The sequence below is a fragment of the Artemia sp. Qi Xiang Cuo genome, chromosome 5 (genome assembly GCF_049724085.1).
Source record: "Artemia sp. Qi Xiang Cuo chromosome 5, ASM4972408v1, whole genome shotgun sequence".
Classification (NCBI taxonomy): domain Eukaryota; kingdom Metazoa; phylum Arthropoda; class Branchiopoda; order Anostraca; family Artemiidae; genus Artemia; species Artemia sp. Qi Xiang Cuo.
In genome coordinates this window covers 80427520-80442095 of record NC_142798.1, presented here as the reverse complement: position 1 = coordinate 80442095, position 14576 = coordinate 80427520, and the positions used below count along the sequence as shown (strand labels likewise).

Below are 14576 nucleotides of genomic sequence, written 5' to 3'. Positions count from 1 at the left end.
CTTTTGGCTGGTCTTTTGGATATTATTCATTTTTTCTTTTGGAGATTCATTCCAAATTATAAACTGATAAATACCTAATATCAGTCTAATTATAAACTGCATCTAAAAGGAGTAAATTTATCAAATTGAAAAATACATGATGATTGTAAAAAATGAAAAGCTCATCCATTTTAAATGTAATAAAATGAAATAATATGCAGACTGAAGTAGCTCCAGGAAGATGTTGAGATTTTCATCCTAGTTCGTCACTTTTAATCCACCTGTGGCTTTTTAGTGAAGAGATGGTCGCAGAAGCCATTAGGCTTAATGGACATTGTCATTTTGTATTTTTTACTTTTCATCAACACAAATTTCATCAACACTTCACATGAGAACACTTCAATTAAAATGAAAAAAAAAACTTAATGGTTTATTCGGTATGAAGAAAAATGAAGTGTTACCTATTTTCTTAGGTAAAAAATGAAAAGCTCATCCATTTTAAATGTAATTAAATGAAATAATATGCAGACTGAAGTAGCTCCAGGAAGATGTTGAGATTTTCATCCTAGTTCGTCACTTTTAATCCCAGCAAAATGTAAGACACTTAGCATCAGTTATTGAGTTTAAGCTTTGATTTCCAAATGCTCACAAAAATTACCGAATTTAAGAAAGTCGCAACAATAAGCCACCTGTGGTCAAAATACTCAAGACTCCTCTTTGATCCCCACCCAGGCTCAAAGCTTCTGCTATGGTCATTTCCATGAAAATCTCCAAAGAGTTTCTTTTTAAAATAGATTTCAAGCGTAATTAGGGGTATTTAGCCTTTTTTGCTTTTCTTCAAAGCTTTGAAAAAATTGTTATAATATTCCAAATGTTACATTTGTGTGCATATTTTTGGTAATCTTTTGTGGGGTGATCGAACTTTTTAAACCACTGTAGACACCTAAGAGCGTTGCAAGATCTAGTACCCTGAGGTCATAAGGCTGTCTAAGACCCCCCCTTGAACCTATCAATTTGAAAGCTTTTATTACGACCTGGCCTTTTAATGTTATTTGGGCCTTGGAAAAAGGGTGCCATTGTCACTCGAACGCAAAGTTAGGTGGGGATGTGGATATCGCTTTCGTCACACCAATTCGTTTTAGGGTGAATCTGCCTGGTACTTATGAATGAATGTTTTCGAAGTAAACGCGTCGCATCAATAAGAAAAAAAATGGGTTGGGCGCATATGGTCCTTTCCCTTTGGACGGTAAAACCATGCAAGTGCTGTATCAAGTATAACTCACGAAAATCTTGTTAATTTTTGTCAACTTTTCAACTTTTTGGCATCCCTGCTTTCAATGAAAAAAAAATCAAGGTACTATCACTTAAATATAATAACTCCCTAAGCCCCTCCTCCCCCATCCGGATACCATCTTGATAGGATACCGTCTCTGCTTTAAATAAAAAAAAATAATTAACTTATTGGGACCCCTGCTTTAAAAAAAACGAGGTATTATCATTTAAATATAATAGCTCACTACCCCTCCCCCCTTTCTGGATACCACCTTGATAGGATGCTGTCTCTGCTTTAAATTAAAAAAAAAATAACCTTTTGGGATCCCTGCTTTCAATAAAAAAAATGTCGAGATATTATCATTTAAATGTAATAACTCCCGCCCCCCCCCCCCCCTCTGGATCCCACCTTGATAGGATACCGTTTCAGCCTTCGTTAGAAAAATAATTTACTTAATATTTAACTAAGTCACTATATGGTTCAAACAAACACGCAAAATAACGTTACACAGCTTAGTGTTCCTTGAAAAAAAAAATTGGGGGTATGAGTAAAGAGGTACAAAGACAACAACATAAATGTCGAAATTATTCACTTATACCTCAAATTATTGGAAAACTCATAGATTCGTCGTGGCATTCAATAGGATCCAAAAAATCTAATTAAGAGGGAGCACACACAAAAGGCAAATTAGGCCAGTAGCCTATGAGAAATCGCAAAATACCTTAGACAATGAACAAGTCCTAGTGGGGGGCCCTGGGTCTATCAAAATATTTCAATGGTTTCCCAGGGAATTTAATATCATTTTCTTCTGTCTCCACTTTAAATGAAAAAACTAATTATCTTTTTGGCATCCCTCCTTTCAATAAAAAAATGAGGTATTATCATTTAAAAATGATAATCCCCTACCCCCCCCCCCTTATAGGCAAAAACTTACAATTTATTTATGAATCATATTTTTGGGGTAACTTCCGGTTCAATCTTTAATTCCCCGTCCTTTTAAATAGCTTAGTCTATAGCTAAATTTTGTCTCAATAGATGGTTGTTTTTTTTGGGGGGGGGGGGGGGTAAAATTGTTTCAGAAAGAAGATTGTATTTTCTATCAGGAGTTCAAAAATTGAGTACTAAAAATTAAGAAAATATTAGCTTAAAACAGCAAAAAAAAAAAAATCTGCAAACTTACAATTCAGCAGTAAAAGCAATCTGTCGGCTGTCAATTTCAAAATCCAACTGAAGGCTGAAGCTGTATAGTAGTGAATACGTTCTATAATTCTGTTAAACTTGAAATTAAAATTCTTGACTACGAATGGTGTAAGAAATAGCGATTGGGAAACTGAATTCTAAATGATTTAAACTCATTTCATAAAGACGATAGTTTTGTTTTTGTCAACATATGAAGAATGTGTATACTGCAATATCTGCAATTGCATATTGCATCTGTCTGGTTTTTATTCAAAGTAACAAAAGAGACGAAAATTAATGAATAAGAGAGTAGTGAAGAATTATGGTAAGCAAAGTAATATTTGGCAGGGAAAGTCACTGGTGATAAATCGCTAGGGGTGGTTCCGTGATTTTCGAGGATTCCGGGAACCAAATTTTTTTTCGGGGTGACGCATAGATTTTTGGCGAAATACCCGAAAATTCGGGGATAGTGCAAGCCCTGCTTGATTTCTAATCAGGAAAATTGAAATACTAAACCACACGAGAAGGAAAAGCTCCGACTTTGCGGTTGACGCAATAAAGAATTACCGCAAAATTGATTTAAAGTCGACCAAACGCCGCCGCCTCTGCCGGCAGCGGCGCGCCTGCGGCGTTCAACCGGGCCTCTCGTCGGCGGCGTTCGGTCGATCCGCCGGCGCGGCGCCGGGGTCTATAAGCAGCCACTGATTGAAACATCCAAAACTGCAGGAATGATATCATAAAGTTTTCTCCATGAGGGGAATACCCAAAGTCCCCCAAATGAACTTCCTTTATTTTTCTGCCTAAAGTCTGTTTCTTACTGTAAGATATTAATTTGATGGTATTTTTTGTTCAAATTATCCTTGTCTCAGTATGTAATGTATGAAACAAAGAAAATAAAGGGTATAATCAATGAAAAATTAAATCAAATAGGGGAGGAAAATGACAATTTTTTCAGCCATTCGCCATATAAAGCCATTAGCCATATGAATATGAAGACAGAAACAAGCAAATATTTTGACAAGGACCTCTGCCAAGTTGTCCTCAGTGCTCACAAGAAAAACCAAAAACAAAATCTAACCTTTGAAAGTGAACTCTACAAGAAGAGAAAAGATGCTGAATCAAAAAATCAACCAGAAATAAAGGAAAGACAATTCACCAATTGGATTGGATAAGTATTCTTTGCTTTGCAACAGAATTTTCCTCTCTGCAACCTCAATTTCCATTAGATATGTGGACAGGTTGTCTTAAATAGACTGGGCAAAAATACTGATTCTTTTAATATTAAGTTATAATAAATTGGGCTTAAGGAAATATCTCCTGTGTCTCTATTTATGGCAAAGTTCCAGTTTATATATTGTTTCATTTCAGTTCCCTCTTTAAAAGATTGTAGTAGGCCACTTACAGTAGATATTGAAGTTGTCTCTTCAAAAAAAAAAAACAATCAGCAATTTCAAATATAAGGAGGGCTGAATCAGAATCAAAGTGGTCATTTTTATTTTCAAATCTCAGGGACTTATTTATTGAAATTCTGTGTTCAAGCAATTGCTCTCCCAATAGTTGATGGGTCCTACCAACATAAACTTTCCCAAATGAACATGGGACTCTGTAAACACCACTACCCAGTATAGGGTCAGTTTTGTCCTTTCCCGAGTTGAAAAAATGTTCAACTAGTACTGGATAGTGGTGTCTACAGAGTCCTGTGTTCATAGTACTGGGTAGTGGTGTCTACAGAGTCCTGTGTTCATGCAACAAATTTTATATTGGTAGGAACCATCAACATCTGGGGGAACAATTGCATCAATGCTAAATTTCAATAGATATGTCTCTGAGATTTGAAAATAAAAATGACAACTTTGATTTTGTTTTGTCCCTCCATATCTTTGAAAATCCTGATATTTTAGTCCTTTTTGAAGAGGCAACTTTAATATCTACTGTAAGTGGCCTACCAATATATTTTAAAGAGGCAACCGAGATATTAAAAAAAAAAAAAAAAAAAAAAAAAAAAAAAAAAAACCATAAATTTTGCTATAAATAGAGACACACTAAAAAGACTTGATAATAAAAAGACTTCATCAATATTTTCACTCAGTCTAATTTAAGACAACCTGTCTGCATATCTAATAAAAACTGAGGCTGCAGACAGGCAAAATCTATTGCAAAGCAAGGAATGCTTATCTAATCCAATTGGTGAATTCTTTCATTGATTTCTAGCTAGTTTTTTTTTATTAAGTATCTTTTCTCTTCTTGTAGAGTTCACTTCAAAAGGTTAGATTTTGTTTTTTATGAGCACTGAGGACAACTCGGCAGAGGTCCTTGTCAAAATATTTGTTTCTTGTCTTCATATTTTACTACTGGCTGACAAAATCCTTGTTTCTTCTCACCTATTTGATTTTATTTTTCATATATTGTATCATTTCTTTTCTGTTTCATATGTCATGTACAGCCATTGAGGTCTTAGAATGTATTTACATGACAAGTATGCAAAATTTAAACCAGATTAATTGCAACGTTACTTATAATTTAGACCTTATTCAGCAGTTTTTTTTTAGCATTGACTGGTATATGGTTACATGAGAGATTTAGTTTGGGCAAATTAAAAATGAAATTACAACATTAGCTTTGTAGTTGGTTTGGTGTTGGATGAGAAGTTAAGCAGGGTTGTGTTATATCTTCGTTCACATGGATCATTTAGATAGATAGATAGGCCTAGATCATTTACAAAGATAGATAAATAGATAGACTTTAAATAAACAAATAACAAAACTCCTTCAATAATTAAAATCACTGACCCCCAAGGGATCCATAAACTTTAAAGGAGAGGAGTTGTGAAGCAAAGATTTTGATGGACCTTATCCTAAGGAATATGGCAAAGGCTATGGGAGAGCATGGAACCAAATGGAAAGGTAAAACTCTCCTAGACTCAGATTATGCAGATGATCAGAGTGTTCTACATGGAAATTTTACCAAAATGATTGAATTTTTGAAGATTTTGAGAGTTCAGGGTGCTAGAATAGGTCTGAAAAATTGAAGTTAAGAAGACTAAGTCACTCAGACTAGGAATAAATGAAGGTAAATTAACAATGTTGGGTAATCAGGAGATTGATCAAGTGGATAGCCTAACTTGCTCATTTACACTTTTAATTGAGCAAGCTAAACTAGATTGCCAAAACATCATCCTTTTTGGCCATTTATCTACAACCAAACAAAAAGCATGGTATTCTTAAATAGGGTAGGAAGAGTTTGCAAAGAAGGATCTAAAGGAAATTTTTGGGGAGGGGCTAAAGAGAAAAGCCTTTAATTGATTGGGATAGAGGAGGGGCATGCACAACTGTGTTGGCCTTGGGCAGCTTGGGGCTGTGGTGAGTTGTTAGTAGCAGTAGAAGAAGTGAATATAAAAAAAAAACTGAATACATTAGGAATAGGTACAGCCAGAGGACCATTTGAAAGAAGCCCATAAAAATTTGAAGACTAGTAAATGGTAAAATTCTATATTAGGCCTAGGGGCTTTTGTGTAGCCTATCTTGAAATATAGTTGAGTTAGGTGAACAGAGCTGTCAGGAATGGATTCAGAGCCCTAATGATCTCCTGAGGTGGTATTTTGAAGTACATATCCTTACTCATTCCTGCTTCCAAAAAAACTCCAACTTTTGATGACCTTTTACAATATTGTCTAAAAAAGTGTAACCTTACAAAATAGATCTAGGTTACTGCTCAGACAAGACATAAGGAAAGTGTTTTGAGCCTTATGTCTTAGCTTAATCCTGATTTACTAAGGAAAATTCTAGGTAAGGGTTTCCTCAGAAGGAAACATGGTAAAATTCTAGTTTAGCTACTTTTTGCTATCTTGGAAAGGTGTTGGGTTAGGAAAACACAAGTTTCAGTAATGAATCCAGAGCAAAACGACATACTCTGAGAAAGTATTGCCAAGCTTCTATGTTAACCTTCTTCTGATTTCTAAGCAGGGACATATGCTTGCTTGTGCTTATGCTTTATTATTTTGTAGGTGCCTGGGTCTAAATAAATCTTAAATTGAGAAACACTACATGGTGTCAGAAGTGGAATCAGACTGACCACGCAGAAGCACTCCTCAAAACCAACCATGGATGTAGATCAGCCAACAATAAACTGGGATGCCAGATGTCTTAGTGATGAATGGAAAAGGTTTGAAAAGCATGCCAAGCTCATGTTCAGCAGCCCACTGTCAGGGAAGTCAGAGAAGGTCATGTGCGCCTACCTTTTGATATGGACAGGAGACAAGGGATGAGAAATCTTTGACACATTCACAGTACATGGTGATGACTCTGACAAGATTGAGGTCTATCTGACCAAGTTTCATGAACGTGCAGCATCAAAAACAACCAGCCTTTTTGCAATATTTTTGTTCCACAAGAGAGATCAAACAAACCTAGAGACTATTGAAAACTTCATTACAGAACTGAAAAAGCTAGTTAGACCATGTGGGTATGACAAACCCAATGAAATGGTACAAGACTGTATAGTTTGTGGAATACAAGATACCCAAACAAGAGAATGGCTACTGATAGAGGGAGACTCTCTTACATTGCAAACAGCAGAACAGAAATGCAAACTACACAAATGATCCAGGTGCAATTGAAAATGTTTGAAGAAAAAGAGGCTACCATAAAGAAGGAAGTAGACCTACTGCATAGGAGTACATGCCATTCTATGGAAAGAAACAAACAGGACCATAGATATTCAGGCCCTTGGAAATCCCAAGTCTGCTATTTCTTTGGTGGGGAGTTCACGCCATACCATTTGTGCCCAGCCAAAGGGAAGACTTGTGCCAAGTGCAAAAAGCCTAACCATTTTGCACATGTTTGCAAAAGCTCGAAAGCCACTGATGCTGTCACAGATGATAACATCAGTAATTCAGGATGCAAGGAGACAGAAGATGAAATCTTCCTGCATGCAATTGAGACAACTGACAGTAGGGATGAAGCTTTTGTCATGCTTAGTATCAACAATCAGATTCCAGTTCGTTTTAAACTAGATACTGGCGCACAAGCTAACATTCTCCCTGCTAAGTACTTTGACTTACTTAAACCCAAACCAGACATCATTCCATCAACTCAGAAACTGACTAGCTACTGTGGTTTCAGAATCCCAGTGAGAGGAAATTGCCAAGTCAAATGTACTTACCTTTCTTCAGCGCCAGAAAAGTTGCCTTTCTATGTAGTCAAAGCCAACTTGTTACCAATCCTTGGCTTCAGATCCAGCATTGATATGAACCTAGTGAAGTTGGTGATGAACATAGAAAATGAACCAACCATAAATAATGTCAGCAACACTGTTGAAAAATACAAGGACCTATTCAAAGGTATTGGAAGATTAGAAGGAAAATGCAATTTTTATTTGAAGGAGGACAGCATGCCAAAGGTGTATCCACCAAGAAAAGTGCCTGCATCTCTCAAAGATAAGCTGAAACAAGAGCTAGACAGAATGGAGGAACAAGGTATAATAGAGAAGGTAACCACACCCAGGAAATGGGTAAATGCCATGGTCGCCATTGAAAAAAAGGATGGGAGCTTAAGAATCTGCATCAATCCAGTGGAGCTGAACAAATCCATCAAGTTCCCATTCTACCCCATACCTACTCTCAAAGATATAACCACGAAATTACATGGAACAAAATACTTCAGCAAGCTGGGTGCTAGATCTGGCTACTGGTTGCTTGTCTTGGATCACAAATTGTCTGGTATGACAACCTTCAATACTATTCATGGTAGATACCACTTCAAATGCATGCCTTTTGGGATAATTTCAGCACAAGACGAGTTCCAAAAGAAAATTGAAGAAGCCCTTGAAGGGTTAGATGGGTTTGCAGTCATTGTTGATGACCTACTGGTTTACAGCTCAACTATAGAAGAGCATGATAGGTGACTCTCTGCAGTACTGGAAAGAGCAAGAGCCAAAGGGATAAAATTCAATCAAGAGAAGTGCCCCTTCTGTGTACTACTTTGGACATATTGTGAACTCAAGCTGGATGCAACCCAATCCACAAAAACTGCATGCAATCAATGACATGCCAAGACCAAACAACAAAGAGGAATTGGCCACTTTGCTAGGAATGTTGAACTTCTTGGCTAAATACATCCCTAATCTTTCCTCCCAAAACAAGGACTTGCAAGACCTTTTAAAGCAGAAGGAATTTATCTGGAAAGAGAAACATAAAGAAGCCTTAAATGCAGTTAAGAAGTCAATGGTATCACACCTGAGTTTCTTCAACCCAACTTGCAAAATGCTAGATCTCACCATTGACGCTTCTTCACATGGCCTTGGAGCATACATCTTGTCGGAAGGAAATGCCATTGCTTATGCAGCCAGGTCATTGAACACAACTGAACAGAAGTACTCACAACTCGAGAAGGAGTTGTATGCTATTGTTTTTGGTTGTAGATATTTTCACCATTGTCTATATGGCAGGAAAATAAGCATTACTATGGATCACCATCTGCTGGAGGCTATACTGTCAAAGCCTCTTCAGAAAGCACTGCTGAGAATTCAGAGAATGATGCTACAAATTCAACCATATGATCTGACCTTTACTTACCGACCTGGAAAAGAGATACCCATAGCAGATACGTTATCAAGATTACATCTTGCTGACACTGATGAGAGCCCGCATAGGGAGCTGGAAATCTATATTCATCAAGTTGTTAGATTTCTACCTGTCAGCAACACAAAACTCATGGAAATCTCATGGGAAACGCAGGAAGACCCTCAACTGGCTAAACTGTCCTGCATCATAAGCAAAGAATGGCCAAGCAGCCTCAAGCTCTGCAGTATGGATCTTTTGCCATACTGGACAGTCCAGAAGGAGCTTTTCTTTCAAAATGGCATTATATTCAAGGGCAAGAGAATAGTAATCCCTGAGAAACTTAGGTCTGACACACTAAAACAACTGCATGCATCTCACCTAGGGATTGAAAAAACTAAGCAGCAAGCAATAATGCTTGTCTATTGGCCAGGTCTGAATGCAGACATCAAAAGAATAATCCAAACACGTTCTGCATGTCAGAGGTTTAGTCAGAACAATCAGAAAGAAACCCTTATCCCAACTAAGATACCGCAGTTGCCATGGCAGTATGTTGCATCAGATCTATTCAGCTGGAAGGGCACAACTTACCAGGTTTTGGTTGATTATCATAGTAGGTTTTTTGAGATGAACAGACTCAAAGATATGACCTCAGGTGAAGTCATTGCAAAGCTCAAATCACACTTTGCAAGGCATGGTATCCCCTATTCACTGATGACAGACAATGGAAGCCAGTACACCTCCTCTGAGTTTCAAAAATTCACATCTGACTGGGGCATCAAACATGTCATATCCAGCCTGAACTTTCCACAATCCAATGGACTTGCCAAAAAAACTGTCCAGACATGTAAACAAATTCTTGTGAAGTCTGCTGAAAAAAACAATGACCCTTACCTTGCTCTACTTGAACATAGGAATATGCCAGTAGATGGGTTCACCTCACCATCTCAGCTGTTACTGAGCTGCCAGTTGCAGTCCATTGTCCCATGTGCTCCAGATCACCTGCAAAAGAAGGAAGTTCCAACTGAAGAATTCAGACAATGCTGCACAGAAGCACAGACACGTCAAAAAACAAGCTATGATCAACATGCCAAAACCTTGAAGTCAGTAAAACCTGGCAACACTGTCCTGTATCAAAAGCAACCCAATGGGGTCTGGGACACTGCCTGTGTGATAGCAATGGCTGATAGCCCAAGATCCTACCACCTTTTGCAAAGAGAAGGCAAAGAACTGAGAAGAAACAGAAAACCTATACATGAGTCTTCTCTCCTGGATCAGCCTCCCCAGAGTAGCAATGATATGCCAGAGACAATGTGGGAGACCAGCATGTGGAATGCCACTGGGACCAGCATCAATTCTGAACCTTGCACCAGACCAGATAACATAACTGATCACCATTGCAAAGAAAATGCTGATAGTGCTGGGGCAGGTAATACTACTACAAGGTCTGGCTGGATTGTAAGACCCCCTGCTCAATAGAACTTACAACCCTCAGCAGTATCCACTGCATGTATATAGTTGAAGTCCATCAAAGAACCAAGAACAGAATAGCCATAACAGTTTATTATGTCATCTGATCAGTTAGTGAAATAATACAAAGAAGATACAAGCCTAGCACCATCTGCAATGAGTGATTCATAGTTCCAAGGAATAATATGATGAGTCTTTAGAATTATGGAAGAAGGAGGATGAAGCAATATGATCTTGTGCTTGTGCCTGGGCTTGTGTTGATGCTTGCTTACCTTGCTTGTGCTTATGCTTTATTATTTTGTAGGTGCCTGGGTCTAAATAAATCTTAAATTGAGAAACACTACAGGTACTTCAAAATACCTTTTCAGGACATACTTTAGCCTGTAGACCCATCCCTGAAAGTTTCATTTTCCTAACCTAACCACTCTCCAAGATATTTGAAAGTGGCTAAAGTAGAATCTTAGGCTACCACAATTCTTAGCCTAGGCTACTTCATAATAGCCTATAGCCTACAGAATAACCTAATTGTAGTTCACACATTTTTACTGCAATTCTGCCACAGTTTACCCTACACCATTCCTCTTCTTCTTCTCAGCAGCCCCAATTCTAGGCTTATGCTGAGATATTTCCTTCAGAAAAAGCCCTGGCCCAGAATTGTTTTCTTCTTTTTAAAGTAGGCCTATCTTAGGCTTCAGAATTTTATAGGTCTTCAAGTAGTCCCTTTATTTTAATTAACTATTACTTAAATTTTCTCTGATACAAACACAGCAATTTAATGATTTGGTTTTATTGTAGGCTAGTTTACAAAATTTGTCTTGAAACAATAGGCTATTACCAAAATTCAGATCAGAAGTCACACCATCATCATTCCTAATAAAAAAAACTCATTAGTCCTAAAAAAGAAATTCGTTTTTATGTTCTGTCAGGACATTGCTAAGAATCTGCAGTTGCCTACCTTGAACTTGACCAAAAACCTCAAATTTCGATTGTGCAAATCCAGAAACCATGTTTTGTTTTTTCGTAATTTATCAGCTGCGTATTTATAGATGGCAGTGAAGTTATTTCGTTAAGTAACCAAGAAGCTGTCTATCAGTTATAGCCGAAAGATTTGTACAGAAAGATTTTTATATCAGAAATATTTGTACATTATTAACATAATTTACGTCATATTCTACGCTCATATTGCTGATTAATGCTACGTTGACAAATTGGATGCAAAGGCAACATAACTGCCTATATTCTATTAACTCACTTATCCAAAGCGTGAAATCAGCGGCATTTCAATGTTTCCCCTGAGAATTGTTTGTGCCTTTGAGTGATTAAACAAACAAAGCAGGTTTTTTTCAACTGAAAGTAAGGATCAGCATTAAACGTTAAATGAACAGAAATTATTACGATATGGGGAGGGTACACCTTCCATAATACCTCACTCTTCACGCTAACGTTATTTAGAATGTTCAAAAAGCTATCTTATTCTAATTGAACGAACCTTGTGTTTCACTTTTTGTTCATAAAAGATTGGGATACAAAATCATACTTTAGCATAAGGAGCGAAGTGTTTAAGAGGGGGCATCCCCCAAATCCCACCACTGAAAATTCCCCAGAGAAAATTTGCCTCTCGGAAAATGTCAGTATACTTCCCAGTGACAAATGCTGTGTGTAAGCAATAGGCTTTTCTTTTTTGAATTAAATGAAAAAACAAGTTTTCAACTGAAAGTAAGGAGCGATATTAAAATTTAAAACTGTACATAAACGATTAAAACTAAATTTGCATATTAATTTTACTTTTTTTAACTAATAATAACCTAAGTTTGATTTTTGTTAATGTTGTTTAAAAGTTAATTTTAAAAAAACTTTCCGAAAAAGAAGTTTTTCAACGAAAAGTAAAGGCTATTTTGAACTTAAGATCAGCAGATACAAATACCTGTTAAAATTCCGGATCAAAACGACCAGAAATTACTGTTAAAGAATAAATAAAACACAAAACGAACAGGAATTAAATAAACAATCATAGCAAAAAAACATACAACAAGTAATAATATAAGTAATAAATATATCTTAAAGCGAGTAATGCTTAAATTGAATATGCAAATCAAGCTTAAAACGAAAAAAAAAAGTATTTTGCTATTGAATTATAAATGAAACTCAAAACGAATAGAAATTAAATAAACAATCAATGCAAACAAACATACAATAGATATTAATTGAAATGAATAAATAAATCTTGAAACGAGTGGGACTTAAATTGAATATGCAAATCAAGCTTGAAACAAACAAAAATCACTACAAACAAGAGTTTGGGTATCGCCTCCTTCTCTTACTGTAAAATTCCAATACTTACTGCGTCATTGGTACTTTACTGAAAACGAATTGTATTACAAATATTTTCTTTTGTACTTAATATTGAAAATAAACATTAAAATTGTAGTAAAATTTTGAACTGATGAGCTTTCGTCAATTAATATCATTGTACATCAAATATTGAGTTTAATTTGTTAGTTCCTTCTAAAATTGTTCAAGACGAATATAGTTTCACTACAAACAAGAGTTTGGATACTGCCCCCTTCCTTAATTGTAAAAATCTAAAGCCTACCGGGTCATTGGTGTCCCATTGAAAAAGAATTATATTACAAATATTTTCTTTTCCAGTTCTTACAGCATTGAAAATGAAAATAAAATTACCGTGAAGTAAAGTCTTGAACTGATAGATATCTCAACAATTAATATCATTGCATGTCAAATATTCAATTTTATTTTGTTTATACTTTCCAAGACTGTCCAAGACACATAGTTTTCAGTAAAGCGCCAAATGACGCAGTAGGTTGTAGACTTTTACAGTGAGAGAAGGAGGGGATACCCAAACCCTTGTTTGTAGTGATTTTTGTTCTTTTCAAGCTTGATTCGCATATTCAACTTAAGTTTCACTATTTTTAAGATTTATTTATTCTTTTAAATTAATATCTATTGTGTGTTTGCTAGTATTGATTGTTTATTTAATTTCTGTTCGTTTTTAGTTTCATTTACAATTCAATAGCAAAATATTTTTTTTTCGTTTTAAGCTTGATTTGAATATTCAATTCAAGTATTACTCGCTTTAAGATCTATTTATCCATTTATATTATTACTTGTTGTATGTGTTTTTGCTATGATTGTTTATTTAATTTATTTTCGTTTCGGATTTCATTTATTTTTTAATCTTTAATTTATTCTTTAAAATGGAGCCGTATGGCCATTACTTTATTATCTGATGACTCCTGAATCACAAAGACTCTTTAATTAGAATAATAACCTCTTTTAAAAGTTAAAAAAGAAATTTTAGCGCAAGAGCGAGCTATTGAGGAGAGGCAACCCATCTCTAATATTTTCTGTTTTTTAAGTTTTAATATTGCTTCTTACTTTCAGTTGAAAAAAAACTTGTTTTTCATTCAATTGCTTCTTACTTTCAGTTGAAAAAAACTTGTTTTTCATTCAATTGCTAGTCGTTTTAAATAAGTGGGGAAATCCAGCTGACCCTTACATGGATTTTCATCCCCCACGAGAAATTTGTCCATGGAAAGATTCTCCCACGTAGCTTAAATTAGCGATGTTAGCGAAAATAATATTGTAATGCATAGTAACAAAACAGCCAAAGCAGTCAAAACTATTTTTACGAAAATGAAAGTAACAAGTGGAGCAATCTTCAAATGACTGAATGCGATGATTTAAAGAAAAGATCTTTAAAAGATATACGTAATAATTTATGTTCGTTTTAAGTTTTAATGTTATTCCTTACTTTCAGTTGGAAAAACTTCATTTTTTTTATTTAATAAAAACCACAAGCCGAAGACATACAATATCTTTGGTTTATTATCACATAAAAATCATAGCTATGAAGCTTCTTAAGGTAAAATTACATGCTAAGATTGGCCGGAAAATAAGACAAACAAATCAATGCTTATGTCGGCCATTATTTAACAAAATTTGAACTTTAGCGTAAAGAGCACGGCATTGATGAGGGACTGAACTTCCTCATATACGTAATATGAGGGGGTTGCCCCCTCGTCAATACGTCGCTCTTTACGCTAAAGTTCTAATCTTGTTCTAATTCTTTAAGAATGACCCCTGAATCGCAAAGGATGT

General features: G+C 35.8%; 1 protein-coding gene across 1 annotated transcript in view; it reads right to left on the bottom strand.

Annotated features, from left to right (window-relative positions):
• LOC148952599 (acylphosphatase-1-like) overlaps positions 1 to 11497 on the bottom strand; it is a 45355-nt gene extending 33858 nt beyond the window's left edge. The window contains exon 1 of the mRNA XM_089089975.1: positions 11413 to 11497. Coding sequence (XP_088946101.1) covers positions 11413 to 11464 — 52 coding nt within the window. The 5' untranslated portion in view covers positions 11465 to 11497. The remainder of the gene's footprint in view (positions 1 to 11412) is intronic.
• Positions 11498 to 14576: the final 3079 nt, after the last annotated feature.